Source organism: Panulirus ornatus, chromosome 1 (assembly GCF_036320965.1).
Source record: "Panulirus ornatus isolate Po-2019 chromosome 1, ASM3632096v1, whole genome shotgun sequence".
Classification (NCBI taxonomy): Eukaryota; Metazoa; Arthropoda; class Malacostraca; order Decapoda; family Palinuridae; genus Panulirus; species Panulirus ornatus.
Genome location: NC_092224.1, coordinates 91,703,415 through 91,722,703, shown reverse-complemented (window position 1 = coordinate 91,722,703; position 19,289 = coordinate 91,703,415). Strand labels below are relative to the sequence as shown.

The 19,289-nt window shown below is 39.4% G+C and overlaps 1 protein-coding gene across 3 annotated transcripts in view; it reads left to right on the top strand.

The window, feature by feature from the left end:
• LOC139750874 (uncharacterized) overlaps nt 1-19,289 on the top strand; it is a 92,404-nt gene that overhangs the window by 27,939 nt on the left and 45,176 nt on the right. For 2 of the 3 annotated variants that reach the window (XR_011713242.1, XM_071665727.1), the window contains exon 2: nt 4,847-5,151. Coding sequence is in view for 2 of the 3 variants with exons in the window: in XM_071665727.1 (XP_071521828.1) it covers nt 4,847-5,151 (305 nt within the window). In the remaining variant the exon portion in view is untranslated. The remainder of the gene's footprint in view (nt 1-4,846; nt 5,152-19,289) is intronic. The other variant, XM_071665742.1, reaches the window with a different exon arrangement.

Below are 19,289 nucleotides of genomic sequence, written 5' to 3'. Positions count from 1 at the left end.
CAACAACCACAGAGATAGATTGGCCTGAGAGGAAGCTAGATATGAAGGAGCAATGTGAGGGAAGGAAACCAAAAGAGGGGAGCTTAGAAATGAGGCCCCAATGCCACACCCTGTCAAAAGCCTTACATATGTCAAGTGCAACTACACATGACTCCCCAAAATCTTTCAGGGATGATGACCAAACAGTAGTGAGATAGGAAAGAATATCACCAGTGGATCTCGCCATATGGAAATCATACTGGTGACCAGAGAGAATAGAGAAGACTATGATTTTTGAGGTGTTTAGGGATATGGGAGTTGAGGAGATATTTAGAGACTTTGGAAATGGTAAGTGTCAAGGTAATAGATGATAGATAGAGAGAGAGGATATATTTGTCAGAAGTGGAGGGAACAAAGAGAGTAAGGAGAGTAAATTGGTATGGAAGGATAGAGTAGAAAGATTTTGAGCCATTGGGGCCTGAACATGTGGGAAAGTGATAGGCTTGTATAGAATAGATTGAATTGGAATGAATTGGTTCACAGAGGTCGACATGTTGTTGATGGACTCAGCCAGGGCAAGTTAAGCATCCTTCCACCTAAAAAAAAAAAAAAAGAAAATATATATATATATATATATTTTTTTTCTTTGTCGCTGTCTCCCGCGTTTGCGAGATAGCGTAAGAAAACAGACGAAAGAAATGGCCCAACCCACCCCCATACACATGTACATACATACGTCCACACACGCAAATATACATACCTACACAGCTTTCCATGGTTTACCCCAGACGCTTCACATGCCCTGATTCAATCCACTGACAGCACGTCAACCCCGGTATACCACATTGATCCAATTCACTCTATTCCTTGCCCTCCTTTCACCCTCCTGCATGTTCAGGCCCCGATCACACAAAATCTTTTTCACTCCATCTTTCCACCTCCAATTTGGTCTCCCACTTCTCCTCGTTCCCTCCACCTCCGACACATATCTCCTCTTGGTCAATCTTTCCTTACTCATTCTCTCCATGTGCCCAAACCATTTCAAAACACCCTCTTCTGCTCTCTCAACCACACTCTTTTTATTTCCACACATCTCTCTTACCCTTACATTACTTACTCGATCAAACCACCTCACACCACACATTGTCCTCAAACATCTCATTTCCAGCACATCCATCCTCCTGCGCACAACTCTATCCATAGCCCACGCCTCGCAACCATACAACATTGTTGAAACCACTATTCCTTCAAACATACCCATTTTTGCTTTCCTAGATAATGTTCTCGACTTCCACACATTCTTCAAGGCTCCCAGGATTTTCGCCCCCTCCCCCACCCTATGATCCACTTCCGCTTCCATGGTTCCATCCACTGCCAGATCCACTCCCAGATATCTAAAATATATATATATATATATATATATATATATATATATATATATATATATATATATATATATATATATATATATATACATATATACATATATATATATATATACATATATATATATATATATATCTGGGAGTGGATCTGGCAACGGATGGAACCATGGAAGCGGAAGTGAATCATAGGGTGGGGGAGGGGGCAAAAATTCTGGGAGCCTTGAAGAATGTGTGGAAGTCGAGAACATTATCTCGGAAAGCAAAAATGGGTATGTTTGAAGGAATAGTGGTTCCAACAATGTTGTATGGTTGCGAGGCATGGGCTATGGATAGAGCTGTGCACAGGAGGGTGAATGTGCTGGAAATGAGATGTTTGAGGACAATGTGTGGTGTGAGGTGGTTTGATCGAGTGAGTAACGTAAGGGTAAGAGAGATGTGTGGAAATAAAAAGAGTGTGGTTGAGAGAGCAGAAGAGGGTGTTTTGAAATGGTTTGGTCACATGGAGAGAATGAGTGAGGAAAGATTGACCAAGAGGATATATGTGTCGGAGGTGGAGGGAACGAGGAGAAGTGGGAGACCAAATTGGAGGTGGAAAGATGGAGTCAAAAAGATTTTGAGTGATTGGGGCCTGAACATGCAGGAGGGTGAAAGGCGGGCAAGGAATAGAGTGAATTGGATCGATGTGGTATACCGGGGTTGACGTGCTGTCAGTGGATTGAATCAGGGCATGTGAAGCGTCTGGGGTAAACCATGGAAAGTTGTGTGGGGCCTGGATGTGGAAAGGGAGCTGTGGTTTCGGGCATTATTGCATGACAGCTAGAGACTGAGTGTGAACGAATGAGGCCTTTGTTGTCTTTTCCTAGCGCTACCTTGCACACATGAGGGGGGAGGGGGATGGTATTCCATGTGTAGCGAGGTGGTGATGGGAATGAATAAAGGCAGACAGTGTGAATTGTGTGCATGGGCATATATGTATGTGTCTGTGTGTGTATATATATGTGTACATTGAGATGTATAGGTATGTATATTTGCGTGTGTGGACGTGTATGTATATACATGTGTATGGGGGTGGGTTGGGCCATTTCTTTCGTCTGTTTCCTTGCGCTACCTGGCAAGCGCAGGAGACAGCGACAAAGCAAAATAAAAAAAATAAATATAAATGTGTAAGACAAGAGAACAAATAGGAACATTGGTGATGGGGGCTAATGGGGAGGTCATAACAAGTAGTGGTGATGTGAGAAGGAGATGGAGTGAGTATTTTGAAGGTTTGTTGAATGTGTTAGATGATAGAGTGGCAGATGTGGGGTGTTTTGGTCGTGGTGGTGTGCGAAGTGAGAGGGTCAGGGAGAATGGCTTGATATACAGAGAAGAGGTAGTGAAAGCTTTGTTGGAGATGAAAACCAGCAAGGCAGTGGGTTTGGATGTTATTGCAGTGGAATTTATTAAAAAAAGGGGATGACTGTGTTGTTAACTGGTTGGTGAGGATATTCAATGTATGTATGGCTCATGATGAAGTGCCTAAGGATTGGCAGGATGCATGCACTGCTTTAGCAACTTACCTCCCACACCATATACTCTTAAGACCTTCCACAAAGCATCTCTGTCAACCCTATCATATGCCTTCTCCAGATCCATAAATGCCACATACAAATCCATCATATGCCTTCTCCCGATCTATAAATGCCACATACAAATCCATCATATGCCTTCACTCGATCTATAAATGCCACATACAAATCCATCTGTTTTCCTAAATATTTCTCACACACATTCTCAAAGCAAACACTTGACCCACATATCCTTTACCACTTCTGAAACTACTCTGCTCCTCCCCAATTTGATGATCTGTACATGCCTTCACCCTCTCAGTGAATACCCTCCCATACAATTTTCCAAAAATACTCAAGAAACTTATGCCTCTGTAGTTTGAACACTCACTTTTATGCCCTTCGCCTTTGTACAATGGCACTATACATACATTTTGCCAATCCTCAGGCACTTCACCATGATCCATACATTCATTGAGTATCTCGACTAACCAGTCAACAATACAGTCACCCCATTTCTTAATAAATTCAACATACATTCCCATCCAAACTTGCCACCTTGCTGGATTTTATCTTCTGCAAGGGTGTCACCACCTTCTCTCTGTTAACCAAACCATTCTCCCTGTCCCTTTCACTTCACACACCATCCCGACCAAAACACCCTACATATGCCACTCTTATCATCAAACACGTTCAACAAACCTTCAAAATACTCACTCCATCTCCACCTCACTTCTTCACTACCTGTTATCATCCATCCCCCCTTTCCCCCTTGCCTGTATCATGCTCATGCATTCAAAAGAGGCTTTGGCTGTGCTTTTCTTTTAAAACTTTCACACTGCTGTGTAGAGTGACAGTTGAAAAAATTAAAGGAAGTTGCAGAATCATGGAAAGAGTATAGTAGTTGATTAATATGGCATTCATATATGAAAAGAGTGGGAAAGGGAGAAGTTTAGAAGGAAAGCCAATGGTCTAATGGGAAGGCTGCGCAATGGAAGCGACTTTGCTAAAGTAGAAGTAGCCAGAAGATCATGAAAGGTTTTGCTGAGCCACCCTGCCTTGTTTAAAGACATCAGGCATGTTTTGATGATATGAAGTTCGGAAATTTGTACTCTGGGGAGAGAGCATGGTAGAGTAATGGGGTTTAGTGATAAACCAAATGTTTGGGTTGTATTTTATTTCATTTACCTTTAAAGTAAGAATAGTCATGATGAATTGATGTGGCATAATATATTTACTCATTATTATCATTAAAGGCATTTTCATATGAATTATTTTTTTGTAACTATATTTTTGCATTAGTGTTCTGTATAGTCACAACCTTACTGCTGCTCCAGTTGTCTGTTACATCTTTGAACTCTTCTATATCTGTTATTGCATCCATTCCCTTCCTATTCACATGTTTTCTTATTTTAGTTGGGTTGCTTCATCAGCTTGGAAATCTCAACATTTGCTCATTTTGATCTTATTGTACAAGAAGGCAGAAACTGCTTCATGTAAGTAAAAACTACAGTCATATGATATTCTCTGCATTTTGTATGCTATGGATGTATGACATGGGATTTTCATTAGATATGCATTGTCCTTATAATGGTTAGGAAAGTTTTTGCATGTGCTGCCGTGCTTGATAATTGCAAGGAAGACTTTGTGGATTTAGTTTATACTTTATGTTGACTACATACTTTTCTCCCAGTGAATGGTGTACATGCTATTTTTGTACAAGGATGGTTATGAAGGTTTCTAGATGCCATTTTCATTGCTTTATTATACAAACCCTGTAGGAATTTGCATTTTTGAAATAGATATAGAACATTGGATATGCATTATGATAGCTTTTTGCAGAAGCTGAGGAAATGCAGTGCTGCATTGAGTTAGCTGATAATGCAGATAAAGCTGATATTAACAAAAACACAACATCTTTTTCTTTCTTATCAGAGACTATTACAGATCCAGCAACAGAAGCTGTTCAAGAAACGCAACAACCGTCATGCCTTCCACTGTCATCAGTCCTGCGATTCTTCAGCCCAAGTGCCCCACGTGCTACTCCTCGCAAGCACTCTCTTAGCTCTAAGACATCTGGAGGTCCCCAGGCTAAGATCCCCAAGTTGTCTCACTCAAAAACTCAAGGGTCATCCTCTAGCAAATGTACAAATAGCAAGTCTCCTCCACCTGTTCTTACTACTAGTACCAGTACTGGGGGTTCACTGCACCTGTCTTCACTTCTTACATCCTGTAGCAAGGTGAGTGTTTGCACTTTTATATAGCATATTTTCAATTTATCCCTGGGGACAAGGAAGGAAGAATATTACGTATGTATCTCCTGCATGTCACTAAATGGAAAGAGCAGGGGGCTGGGAATCCCTCCCTCCTTTAGTATTGCTTTCAAAATGTAGGAATAGAAGAGGCAATAAAGCAGTGATTTATCCAATTGAGGGATCTGTTTTTGATATTACCTCGCTTAGGCGGGAAAGGCAAGCATGTGTTTAAGAGGATGAATCAAATACTGTTTGCTTAGTGGAAGGAAAAAATTAGCATTTTAATCTATGTTGCTTATATGATTCTGTTACCATTAGAGTATTGTTTACTTTAGTAACAATGGAAGGGGTAATATTAACGTTAGCATGTATTTTCAGAAGAAAGGACCAAGTTTACAATGTGAGTTTGAGAAAGAATGTGATCACATACCTAAATGACTTCCTTAAGTATGAGGACAAATAGAAACTGATGATGAAATCTGTGAAAGTTTTACTATAATATCAGGACTTTTTCCTGTATGTTATTTTATGCCACATAGAAGAAAGGAACTAACTCATATTTGTGATATGCAAATTCAAACAGAGGTTGTTAAGGTATGTTTAGAGAAATTGTTGTAGATAGGTGGTCTGTTGCAGGGGTGTGTGATATCACCATGGTTGCTCAGTTTGTTTATGGATAGGGTGTTAAGGGAGGTAAATGCAAGTCTTAGAGAGAGGGGCGAATATACTGTCTGTGGGGGATGAGATGGCCAAGGAGCTGAGTCATTTGTTGCTTGCTAATGATACAGCAATGGTGGCAGATTTGAATTAGAAACTGCAGAAGTTTGGAAGAGTGTATGAAATATGAAAGTTGAGAGTGAATGTGAATAAAAGTAAGGTTTTTAGGTTTAGCAGTGTTAAGGAACAGGTTAGTAGGGGTGTGACTTTGAATGGAGAAAAAATGAGGAAGTGAAGTGTTTTAGATATCTGGGAGTGGACATGGAAGCAGTTAGAACAATGGAAGCAGAAGTGAGTCATAGGGTGGGGAAGGATGAAGGTTCTGGGAGCACTAAAGAATGTGTGAAAAGTGAGAACATTATCAGGGGGCAAAAATGGGTATGTTTAAAGGAATATCCCAACAATATTATGTGGACATGAGGCATAGGCTATAGTTATGGCTGTGCAGAGGAGGTTAGATGTGTTGGAAATGAAACTTTTAAGGACAGTCTATGGTGTGAGGTGGTTTGACTGAGTTAGTATTGAAAGGGTGAGAGAAGTTTGTGGTAATAAAGAGAGTGTGATTGAGAGAGCAGAAGAGGATATGTTGAAATGGTTTGGACATATGGAGAGAATCAATGAGGAAAGGTTGAGAAATGGCCTGAACCAGGGCATGTAAAGCATCTGGGTTAAACCATGGAAAGGTCTGTGGGGCATGAATGAGGATAGGTAGCTATGGTTTCAATGCATTATAATGACAGCTAAAGAGTGGATGTGACAGGATGTGGCCTTTCTTTTTCTATTCCTAGCACTATCTTGCTGACTTAGGAAATGGTGATCAAGTAGGAAAAAAAAGCATAAATACTGAAATGGAAAATGCATATTTCATGTTACTGAAGGTGAGTTCAGGTGAATAGATTCATAACTACTAGATGAAGGGAATGACAAATAGGAAATGAATCATGGATGAAAATGGAGTGAAGTAGAATTCTATCTTGAATCAGGTGAAAGAGGGAAATAAAATCTTGTTTAGAGGTGTTAGTGTGGACTAGAATTCTGAGAAAAGATTTGTACTTGCAATTGATATAAAAGATTTAAGAAACTTGAATGATATAATTGAATGAAGAAAGAAGCATACTGCTGTTGTCTATTCTCCCACCACTTTCCCAAGGTCTTTGGTATCATAATATTGTTCTTTCAAGGATGAGAAAGGGAATGCCTACTTTACATTGTTAATTACATTTGTTAATGAGGATTCTTTGAATAGTGCAGCACTTAAATCTGTCTCTCATACCTACATATAAACTTGATTACAAATCCCTCCCTCTGAAGGATTATAAACCATCACCTGTGACTTATCTGGGATCCCTTCAGTCGATGCCATGACAGTTGGGGAAGCTGAGTGTAAGAGAAACATATGCATGTGGTATAGTCGTTATACATGTATTCTCACTCATCAACCATACACATGAAAAATTAAAACAAGAAAACGGTTCAGACATTTGTACAGCCACATTCATTCAATAGTGTTCAGAACTCTTTGTTGATACTTTCATTTGGGTACAAAGGTCATACAGTTATTGAATGATATTTTTCTTGACTGCCTCTCCTCTTCCCTTTACATGTTTTATATGTTTTGCTTGTTTTATTGATATTTTTTTTTTTGACTGCTGCTCCTCTGGTGTAGTTGTCTTTTCTAGGTTCAACAGATATTGCCTTTACGAATGATTTTAATCTTCTGTTGAATGTTTCTTTGGTCATTTCATTCATATTTCCTATTTCTCCAGGTATTGAATTAAATAATTGCTCCAACTTCCTTGCTAGACAGTCATGTATCTTGATATGAAATCTTTTCTGGCATATTTTGAAGAATTATTTTGACTGAATGATTGTTTTATCTTCCTTGTTTGGCTGTTATCAGGATTAAAATATTGTTTTATTAGCATTCTATATGGTGCCAGGCTTATCTTAAAAAGAAAAGGATATAGTGAAGATGTAAGGGGTAACCAGTTGTGGTTATGTTTGACTTGGAGTCATTAAGTCAGGAAGTACTTAGAAAGGCAAAGAATCTTAAGAGCATAGTGGATTCAGTGGGATGTTTATCAGGTGTGACAGAAGTAAGGAAGAGAGGGAGAAAAGCAAAAACTTCTGTCAGAAGAGAAAAACCTGGAGATTCCACATGTAAGAGGATGGAGCAACCTTGCTAGAACTACTGAGAGGGCAAGAGTGATAGGAGATGGTAAGGTCATACTGAAAGTTATGTATTCAGATGTTGATGGTTTAATAGTTAATGTTAAGGAACTAGACTTCAAATGTTTGCTCTTACCTGTTCTGCCGAAAGGGGGACATGATAGCAAAAAAGAAAAGAGATAAGGAAGGGGTTGGATTGGCCTTCCTAATAAAAGAGAGCATGAACTATCAAGAAATAATAGAAGATGGCCCATTCAGACAGTACATAATGGGAATAGTAACTGTAGGGAAGAAGAGCATAATGATGTTATTATTATATCCTCCTCTAAAGAATTGCAAAAAAGTCTAATGAATATACAACAATAACAGTGAAAGAGCAGTCATGATGGTACATAAAGTAGTGAAACACTCACTCTTTAGAGATGATAAAGTAGTGAAAGTGGGATTTTCAGTTATAAAGAGACAGACCAGAGAATTATGCATTCCCATGGTGATAGGGAGTATGGAGACACAGGTTTTTAGAGCGTGCACAGGAAAAGTTCCTATACCAACATGTCAAGGAGCATACTAGGATGAGAGGAATTGTTGCACTGTTATTACTAGATCTTATCTTCACTCATACTAGCATGGATAATGAGAACATACAATACAATATACCCACTGGAAGAAGTAATTGCATAATGCTCAAGTTTCAGTATGTGGTGAAAGAAGACAATAAAAGAGAAGAGGTGAGACAGTAAATAGGAAGGAGATATAACCGCAGAACCTACAATACCTCATTAATTTCTACGGTGGTGTAGATTGGAAAATGGAACTCAGTAATTTTAAACCAGGGCTTTGTGTTAAGAGGTTCTTTGAAATTTGCAATGAAGTTGAGGCATGGGTGCCTCAAGCCTCTAATATAGAGGGATTGTTAAGAAGGAAGAAGGAATGGTTCAATAAATGATGTCATAAAGCATCATACCTTGCCAGCATTGGCAAGGGATAAGAGAGCACAGAATGAGTACAACAGGTTGAAAAAAGAGAAACAAAGAAACTTTTAAAAAAATATTATAAGCAAGGTAGGTGAAATTCCAAAACTTTTCCATTAATTTGTTAAAAGTCAGTTGTGAGTTAACAAGCTGCTAATAAGACTAAGAGATTTAGAGAGAAAATTTGTAGAGGATGTTGTAAGGATATATGAGGAACTGAATAACAAGTTCAAAAGTGGAACACAATAAATCCAACACCTCAGAGATGGAAGTGGGGAGGGGGTTTTGGAAGTCACTGAGATATCTAGAAAAAATGGTAACAGAACACTAAAAGTACTTGACCCATACAAGGCTTATGTTCCTGATGAACTTTCATCATGTGTGCAAATAGGCTAGATAAACTGCTGAAATACTGTTCAAGATGTCACTTGAGAGAGGCGTATTGACATGTGGATGGAAAAGGGCAAACACATTTAAGAGAGGAAACCGGGCGTTGAACTACAGACCAGTTTCAGTGATAGGCATAGTGTGTGAGGTTCTGGAAAAGATTATTAGCAGGCAAGTAGATGACTTTCTACGAAGGAGAAGTTTCCTAAATGATACATAGTATGGTTGTAGGGAAAAGAGGTCAGGTGTAACCTCTTAGAGTTTTACAAGAGAGTGAGCTCAGGCCTTGACAAAAGGGAAGGTTGGGTGAACTGTCTTTAGAAGGCATTTGACACTGTACCTCAGGAGGCTGATTTAGAAGGTAGATCACCATGAATAAGGAAGAAAGTCATGCTATGGATGGATTATCTCGGTGAAAGGGAACAAAGGACTCATGTTACAGGAGCCTTTTCCAAATGGGTTGAGGTGCCCAGCAGAGTCTCACAAGGTTTGATTCTGAGATTGTTACTCTCCTTGATATATATTAATGACTTGCCTGATGGTATGGACTCATACCAAAGTATGTTTGCAGATGATGAAAAAGTCATGATGAAAGAGAAAAGCAAGGAGGATTGCACTGACAAGAGGACCTAAACAGACTCCATTTGATGAAATTAGACCTGAGTAAATGTGAAGTAATGGGGATGGGACAGATTATTACCGAGCAGGAAATAATCTTTAGAAGGACTTGGGAGTCATCATTGTCCCACATCTTTTACCAGAGTCCCATATTAGGAGAAAAGTTAAAGTGACAAACTGTCTACTGAGAAATATCATAATATCTTTCAAGTATATGGATGAGGAAATAGTTAGCAAGCTATTCATATCATATGTAAGGCTAAGACTACAATATGCTTCTCAGGTTTGGTCATCGTGCCTAAAGAAGTGCAAAGTGCTCATATAGAAGGTCCAAAGTAGGGCTGCAAAGATAACACTAGCATTAAGAGAGCTAAGCTACAAGGAAAGGCTGGATATTTTTAATTTACTCAACCTGGAAGAGAGAAGAATAAAGGGTGACCTAATCACAATCTTTAAGATTTTAAAAGATATTGAGAAGATGGACACTTCTTTAAGAGGCATAAGGATTAAATTTTGTAAATAGAGATGTAAAGTAATTGTATTTTTTAGAAAAGTGCGGGATGAATGGAATAAATTGACTGAGGACTTGGTTAATACATACAGTATATGTACATGAATTTAAGAAATTTTATCATAGTATTCAAGTGATAGGGCCCCCTTCTCCCCATACAGTACAAATAGGTAATTAGGTATTTCTGACATTCTAGACAGTATAGCCCTAGTTTTTTAATCTTTCATGGTATTTCATATGCTCTGGATTATAGATTTTACTTGTGAAGTGTTTCTGTATTCTCTCTCATTTACTTTCTATCTCTTGTTGCAGATGCCCTCAAACTCATTTCACCTATTATATAGATTGAAAGCACTATCTTGTCAATGTGTTGTTTAAGTTCAAGCTTTTCACTTACAATAATTCCCAAATCTTTGATTTTTTTTAGCTGAGATGTTATGAACAGCTGAGACCCTAATCAAGACCATCCCATAAATTCTGTATATAACAAAGATGTAACCTCATGCCATGAAATTACACTGCAGAATATAAAATACAAAGTCGAGGGATACAATCTGTTATCATTATGAATATCAAAAATTGTGCGGTCACAAAATATGTGGCTGGAATGTTACATCCAGCTTGTATTACAATGACATTGCAACATCCCTGTCATAAACAAATGCCCAAATCCCTTGCATGTCTTAAGAATTCCTCCCCCTACTAGAAGAAATAAAATTCTCACTTAATAAACACATTATAAAAGCCATATAAGAGTCAAAAGGAAAACTAAGTACAATAAGTAAACTAGAGAGAGCTCATCGCAGCATGAAGAAGGAAGATAATTCATAATGACTATAAATAAAAAGAAATTTACAAACTAACTGGAGTATGACATAATGCATAACAAAAGAATGAATATACTTTAACTTTAGAATAAGATTATCAAAACAGTGTTAAGGAAAAATCAATGGCATTACTGACATTATATGGGACTTCTGGGAACACAAAATATTTTGCTCCCCCTGGATGTCTGGGTTTTCACTTGGGTTTGACGCAATAATTCTAAACCTGTGTTTTACTAGTCTTCATTCTTTTGTTTAGAAAGGTAAATGGAATTTCACTTGTCCCTGATGCTGAGTTTTCTACGACTTGAACGACTGCTTTATTTATGTCTCTCTGATAAGTTTGTTTCAGTAAGTGAGTGTTTCTCATAACAAGTAATTATTTCTTATCAGTGTCATTATTCTTTCTTGTACTAAACACTTGGTTATAGTGGTTTATTAACATTTGACAGCTTCTTTGGGGTTATTTACATAACTCGCACCTTCCAAAAGTGGTGCAATCTCTGACTTTTTGTTCTTTTTTTTTGTTTATAAAAGCAAATCGAAATTTTGGGTTTTAATCCATTCTTTAAGCTATTTTACACATGACAGTCTCTAGCTGTCATGTGTAATGCACTGAAACCACAGCTTTCTATCCACGTCCAGGCTTCACAGACCTTTCCATGGTTTACCCCAGATGCTTTACATGCCCTGGTTCAGTCCATTGAACAGTCCATCAACCCCGGTATTCCACGTCGTTCCAGTTCACTCTCTTCCATGCATGCCTCTCACCCTCTTGTATGTTCAGGCCCTGATCACTCAAAATCTTTTTCACACCATCCTTCCACCTCCAATTTGGTCTCCCACTTCTCCTTGTTCCCTTCACCTCTGATACATATATTCACTTTGTCAGTCTTTCCTCACTCATTCTTTCCATATGTCCAAACCATTTCAAAACACCCTCTTCTGCTCTCTCAACCACACTCTTATTTCCACACATCTCTCTTTCCCTTTCATTACTTAATCAAACCACCTCATACCACATATTGTCCTCATACATTTCATTTCCAGCACATCCACCTTCCTCTGCACAACCCTATCTATAGCCCATGCCTCACAACCATATAACATTGTTGGAACCACTATTCCTTCAAACATACCCATTTTTGCTCTTCGAGATAACGTTCTTGCCTTCCACACATTCTCCAACGCTCCCAGAACCTTTGCCCCCTCCCCCACCCTGTGACTCACTTCCACTTCCATGATTCCATCCGCTGCCAAATCCACTCCCAGATATATAAATCACTTCACTTCTCCAGTTTTTCTCCATTCAAAGTAACCTCCCAATTTACTTGTACCTCAACCTTTCTGAACCTAATGACCTTGCTCTTATCCACATTTACTCTCAGCTTTCTTCTTTCTTACACTTTACCAAACTCAGTCTTCAACTTCTGCAGTTTCTCACCCGAATCAGCCACCAGCGCTGTATCATCAGCAAACAACTGACACTTCCCAAGCCATCATCAAAAACAGACTGCATACTTGCCCCTCTCTCCAAAACTCTTGCACTCACCTCCCTAACAACCCCATCCACAAACAAATTAAACAACCATGGAGAATCATGCACCCCTGCCGCAAACCAACATTCACTGGGAACCAATCTGTTTTTCTAAGTATTTCTCATACATTCTTCAAAGCAAACACCTGATCCACACATCCTGAATTACACTGCTCTTCCCCAATCTGATGCTCTGTACATGCCTTGACCCTCTCAATCAATACCCTCCCATATAATTTCCCATGAATACTCAACAAACTTATACCTCTGTAATTTGAACGCTCACCTTTATCCCCTTTGCACTATGCATGCATTCTGCCAATCCTCAGGCACTTCATCATGAGCCATACATGCATTGAATATTCTCACCAATCAATCAACAATGCAGTCACCCCTTTTTTTAATAAATTCCACAGCAATACCATCTAAACTCATCCGCCTTGCCTGCTTTCATCTTCCGCAAAGCTTTCACTACCTCTTCTCTGTTTACCAAATCATTCCCCCTGACCCTCTCACTTCGCACACCACTTCGACCAAAACACCCTATATCTGCCACTCTATCATCAAACACATTCAACAAACCATCAAAATACTCACTCCATCTCCCTCTCACATTACCACTACCTGTTATTACCTCCCCATTTGCCCCTTCACTGATGTTCCCATTTGTTCTCTTGTCTTACAGACTTTATTTACCTCCTTCCTTTTTATTCTCCCTTAAATTTAATGATACTCTCTCACCCAACTGTCATTTGCCAAATCAAAGCTAGGTACCTCATTTATTGACCAAACCCTGAGGGAAGATGAATAGCTAGATTGACTCTGGGCCAACCGCCCAGATTTCAACCCAAGTGCTTGACCCTAGGCAGCCAATTAATGCATCACTGTCAGCAGTGCAAACTGCTACAACACAGACGTCATGTTATGAGTAAACATAGTTATTATAGTCTTACAGGAAGTGCAGATCTCCAACACCATTTCACAGGGAAGTTTTTGAATCTTGATTATGCGACCAATGTGGAGAACTTCCTAATCCATTCCTTGGAGACCTCCAGTGACTTATTTAGTGGTTTGGATGGGCACATCAAACATGGGGCATCCATTTTTCAAGTGACTTGTAGGTGTGGGTCCTTGGATGGAGGTACAGAAGTCTTGTCATATCAACATAGGAGCTGTTGATTTCATGGTTTTCATCTCCCAGATTGCTCTAAGGATAGGGTGTGTATTTTATATGCTGATGAAGAATACTGTGGCTGTCTGATTCCTGATTAAGAAGGCTCTCACAGGCCTTACTTCTGTTAGAATTAGTGAGAAAGTTTCTGTGCCTGGTTAAGTTAAAAGGCTTTTTTTTTCCAAGCCTCTTATATCGATGGAGTATGTTTTGTATGTGCAGAGTCCCTATTTAGATCATAAAGTGTCATCATAAATATTTTTAGGAAAGGAGTTTTTCAATTGGATCCTTTCTTTAAGAGTGGTACTCCAAGTGAATCTCTTGTCCTCAGAACAAGTGCATTGCTTCTGAATTTTTTCTCCAGTTTTAGATATAGGAGAGTTGCAACAGACACCTTGTCTGTGGTGTAGATTATCAAAACTAGCTTTGCTATGTCCCCCAGTATACTCGAGGTGTATTGAAATTGTAGTCTTTTGAACATTCTGAGAGCCCCACTACCTCTGGGAACACTGTGCTGGAGTTGCCTCTGCCAGTGGCTTGTCAGGTGATGCACTGAAGGCTAAGAAGTGGCACTGGAGTCCACCAGTTATGCCTAGGAATACAAGGGACAAATGATTGAGAGTGATGGCTCTGAACGTTACCGGGTTGAGTGGTGAGAAGAAAAGAGGGAGCTTGTTGAGAAATTGAAAGGCTATAGTTTGGATGTGCTTAGGATTGGGTAAACCCATATCCTTGGGTAGGGTGTATGGAGTCAAAATGAAAAGTTGAGTTCAAGTTGTGGGAGGATATGGAAGGAGCAGTGGCATGGATGGGAATGAATTAAAATTATCAGGGAAGACAGAAAGAAAGCTGTGCAATTGTTCTATCACCAAGAATCTGGGAGGGTGTTACACAGCTTAAATGGAATGAATCAAGAATAGTGTAAGTGAAAGAAGAGATTGGAATTGTAAAGTATGCATGCATATATGTATATGTGCCTGTGAATATGATGACTGTGTAAGGTAAGGATGAAATGAAGCATTTATGGAGAAATATGTGTAATTAGGTGAAACTGCTCTCAAACAAAATAGCACCTATAGCAGAGTACACAGGGCTCACCTCACCTCACTTACAGAAAAAAATCTAAAACACAAATGAATTCCTGCGTAGGTCATTGAAGCAAAGCAAAAAATCTACTTAGTTATTTACAAAAGAATACAAAAATAATCTTGGCCAAATACAAACAAAACCTTATTCACAACATTAAATGAAAGATTTCCAAAAGTTCACTAATTGTTCACATCCAGAGTGATCACTATTAGTATAATGCCAGGTAACTTTTAAGTCACAGTACTTTAGGTCGGTGTGGCCAAACCTTGCTATACCAGTCACTTTAGTTGTTCACTCATTTTTACCGTACTTGCCAATGTCCATAAACTTCTGTACACATTAACCTTTATCACCAGTACCACTTTATCATCCCTTTAAGTTCTTCTTTAACATAATTCACTTCTGTAACCCAGCCTGAGTACTTAGGTCAAATCAACCCTTCCTGGTAACCTGATTGGGATAAACTAAGCCAATGTTTCTCTATGGAGACTGGTTGCTTCTGATCTGCACTCAAGTAAAAACTTTCTAAAGTCTTTTTTTTAGGCATTTAACCTTGGTTTTCCTGGTAGTTTTGCCCCTCAACATCTTATTAAAATCTCTTTTCAATTCAGCCTTGGACTCTGGGACGAGAGGTTAAGAATGGCATGGTGTACAGACTCAAGAATCTTCCATGTCTTTTATGACATCTGAGTCGACATAAAACCAGAACCCTAGTATTTTGGCTAACATGACTGTCAACTAGAAATAACCTTTTCATCATCCAGTCTTAGAAGACATCTAGAAGAAAACATCAAACTTTATGTGTAGTTGTATCTCTTTTGAGATCTTTTGGACTTCATCAGAAACTGAACCATTTATTTAGGCATGCTGCTACTTTGTAACTCCTTTCAGAGAGAAATTTCTCTTCATGGATTAAGAATTAGTGTTGTCAGCTCAACCTGGGCTTTATGTGAGAAGGTGGCCTTTTCCCCTGTCTTTCATATAACCTTTTGTCGGATGAAATCAAAGTAGGGTCTGTGGCACACTTTTGCCCTTGGAAGAGTTGTATTTCAGTCCACCTCTGAATCACCATTGAAGGTGTTTCATTATTGCTTTTAAGTTTGGTCATATCCAACAGGTTTTCTATAAACTCTTGTCCTTCATATGGGTATGTTCTCATGCTTGTGGGGCAGACTGTATAAGAGAGAAATGTAGGTTTTGAAGATTAAAAACCCTTTTCTTTCCAAAACTGTATATATAGGCATTTTTTTCTGTTTTTCTTAACCTAACCCCCCCTCCCTCCATCTCTCTCTCTCTCTCTCTCTCTCTCTCTCTCTCTCTCTCTCTCTAGAGATGTCTCATATATATATATATATATATATATATATATATATATATATATATATATATATGGAGAACGGGGGGCTGGAAATCCTCCCCTCTCGTTTTTTTTACTTTTCCAAAAGAAGGAACAGAGAAGGGGGCCAGGTGAGGATGTTCCCTCAAAGGCCCCAGTCCTCTGTTCTTAACGCTACCTCGCTAACGCGGGAAATGGCGAATAGTTTGATAAAAAAAAATAATATATATATATATATATATATATATATATATATATATATATATATATTTTTTTTTTTTGTTTGTCGCTGTCTCCCGCGTTTGCGAGGTAGTGCAAGGAAACAGACGAAAGAAATGGCCCAACCCTCCCCCATACACATGCCTTGATTCAACCCACTGACAGCACGTCAACCCCGGTATACCACATCGCTCCAATTCACTCTATTCTTTGCCCTCCTTTCACCCTCCTGCATGTTCAGGCCCCGATCACACAAAATCTTTTTCACTCCATCTTTCCACCTCCAATTTGGTCTCCCTCTTCTCCTCGTTCCCTCCACCTCCGACACATATATCCTCTTGGTCAATCTTTCCTCACTCATTCTCTCCATGTGACCAAACCATTTCAAAACACCCTCTTCTGCTCTCTCAACCACGCTCTTTTTATTTCCACACATCTCTCTTACCCTTACGTTACTCACTCGATCAAACCACCTCACACCACACATTGTCCTCAAACATCTCATTTCCAGCACATCCATCCTCCTGCGCACAACTCTATCCATAGTCCACGCCTCGCAACCATACAACATTGTTGGAACCACTATTCCTTCAGACATACCCATTTTTGCTTTCCGAGATAATGTTCTCGACTTCCACACATTCTTCAAGGCTCCCAGAATTTTCGCCCCCTCCCCCACCCTATGATCCACTTCCACTTCCATGGTTCCATCCGCTGCCAGATCCACTCCCAGATATCTAAAACACTTCACTTCCTCCAGTTTTTCTCCATTCAAACTCACCTCCCAATTGAATTGACCCTCAACCCTACTGTACCTAATAACCTTGCTCTTATTCACATTTACTCTTAACTTTCTTCTTTCACACACTTTACCAAACTCAGTCACCAGCTTCTGCAGTTTCTCACATGAATCAGCCACCAGCGCTGTATCATCAGCGAACAACAACTGACTCACTTCCCAAGCTCTCTCATCCCCAACAGACTTCATACTTGCCCCTCTTTCCAAAACTCTTGCATTCACCTCCCTAACAACCCCATCCATAAACAAATTAAACAACCATGGAGACATCACACACCCCTGCCGCAAACCTACATTCACTGAGAACCAATCACTTTCCTCTCTTCCTACACGTACACATGCCTTACATCCTCGATAAAAACTTTTCACTGCTTCTAACAACTTGCCTCTCACACCATATATTCTTAATACCTTCCACAGAGCATCTCTATCAACTCTATCATATGCCTTCTCCAGATCCATAAATGCTACATACAAATCCATTTGCTTTTCTAAGTATTTCTCACATACATTCTTCAAAGCAAACACCTGATCCACACATCCTCTACCACTTCTGAAACCACACTGCTCTTCCCCAATCTGATGCTCTGTACATGCCTTGACCCTCTCAATCAATACCCTCCCATATAATTTCCCATGAATACTCAACAAACTTATACCTCTGTAATTTGAACGCTCACCTTTATCCCCTTTGCACTATGCATGCATTCTGCCAATCCTCAGGCACTTCATCATGAGCCATACATGCATTGAATATTCTCACCAATCAATCAACAATGCAGTCACCCCTTTTTTTAATAAATTCCACAGCAATACCATCTAAACTCATCCGCCTTGCCTGCTTTCATCTTCCGCAAAGCTTTCACTACCTCTTCTCTGTTTACCAAATCATTCCCCCTGACCCTCTCACTTCGCACACCACTTCGACCAAAACACCCTATATCTGCCACTCTATCATCAAACACATTCAACAAACCATCAAAATACTCACTCCATCTCCCTCTCACATTACCACTACCTGTTATTACCTCCCCATTTGCCCCTTCACTGATGTTCCCATTTGTTCTCTTGTCTTACAGACTTTATTTACCTCCTTCCTTTTTATTCTCCCTTAAATTTAATGATACTCTCTCACCCAACTGTCATTTGCCAAATCAAAGCTAGGTACCTCATTTATTGACCAAACCCTGAGGGAAGATGAATAGCTAGATTGACTCTGGGCCAACCGCCCAGATTTCAACCCAAGTGCTTGACCCTAGGCAGCCAATTAATGCATCACTGTCAGCAGTGCAAACTGCTACAACACAGACGTCATGTTATGAGTAAACATAGTTATTATAGTCTTACAGGAAGTGCAGATCTCCATCACCATTTCACAGGGAAGTTTTTGAATCTTGATTATGCGACCAATGTGGAGAACTTCCTAATCCATTCCTTGGAGACCTCCAGTGACTTATTTAGTGGTTTGGATGGGCACATCAAACATGGGGCATCCATTTTTCAAGTGACTTGTAGGTGTGGGTCCTTGGATGGAGGTACAGAAGTCTTGTCATATCAACATAGGAGCTGTTGATTTCATGGTTTTCATCTCCCAGATTGCTCTAAGGATAGGGTGTGTATTTTATATGCTGATGAAGAATACTGTGGCTGTCTGATTCCTGATTAAGAAGGCTCTCACAGGCCTTACTTCTGTTAGAATTAGTGAGAAAGTTTCTGTGCCTGGTTAAGTTAAAAGGCTTTTTTTTTTCCAAGCCTCTTATATCGATGGAGTATGT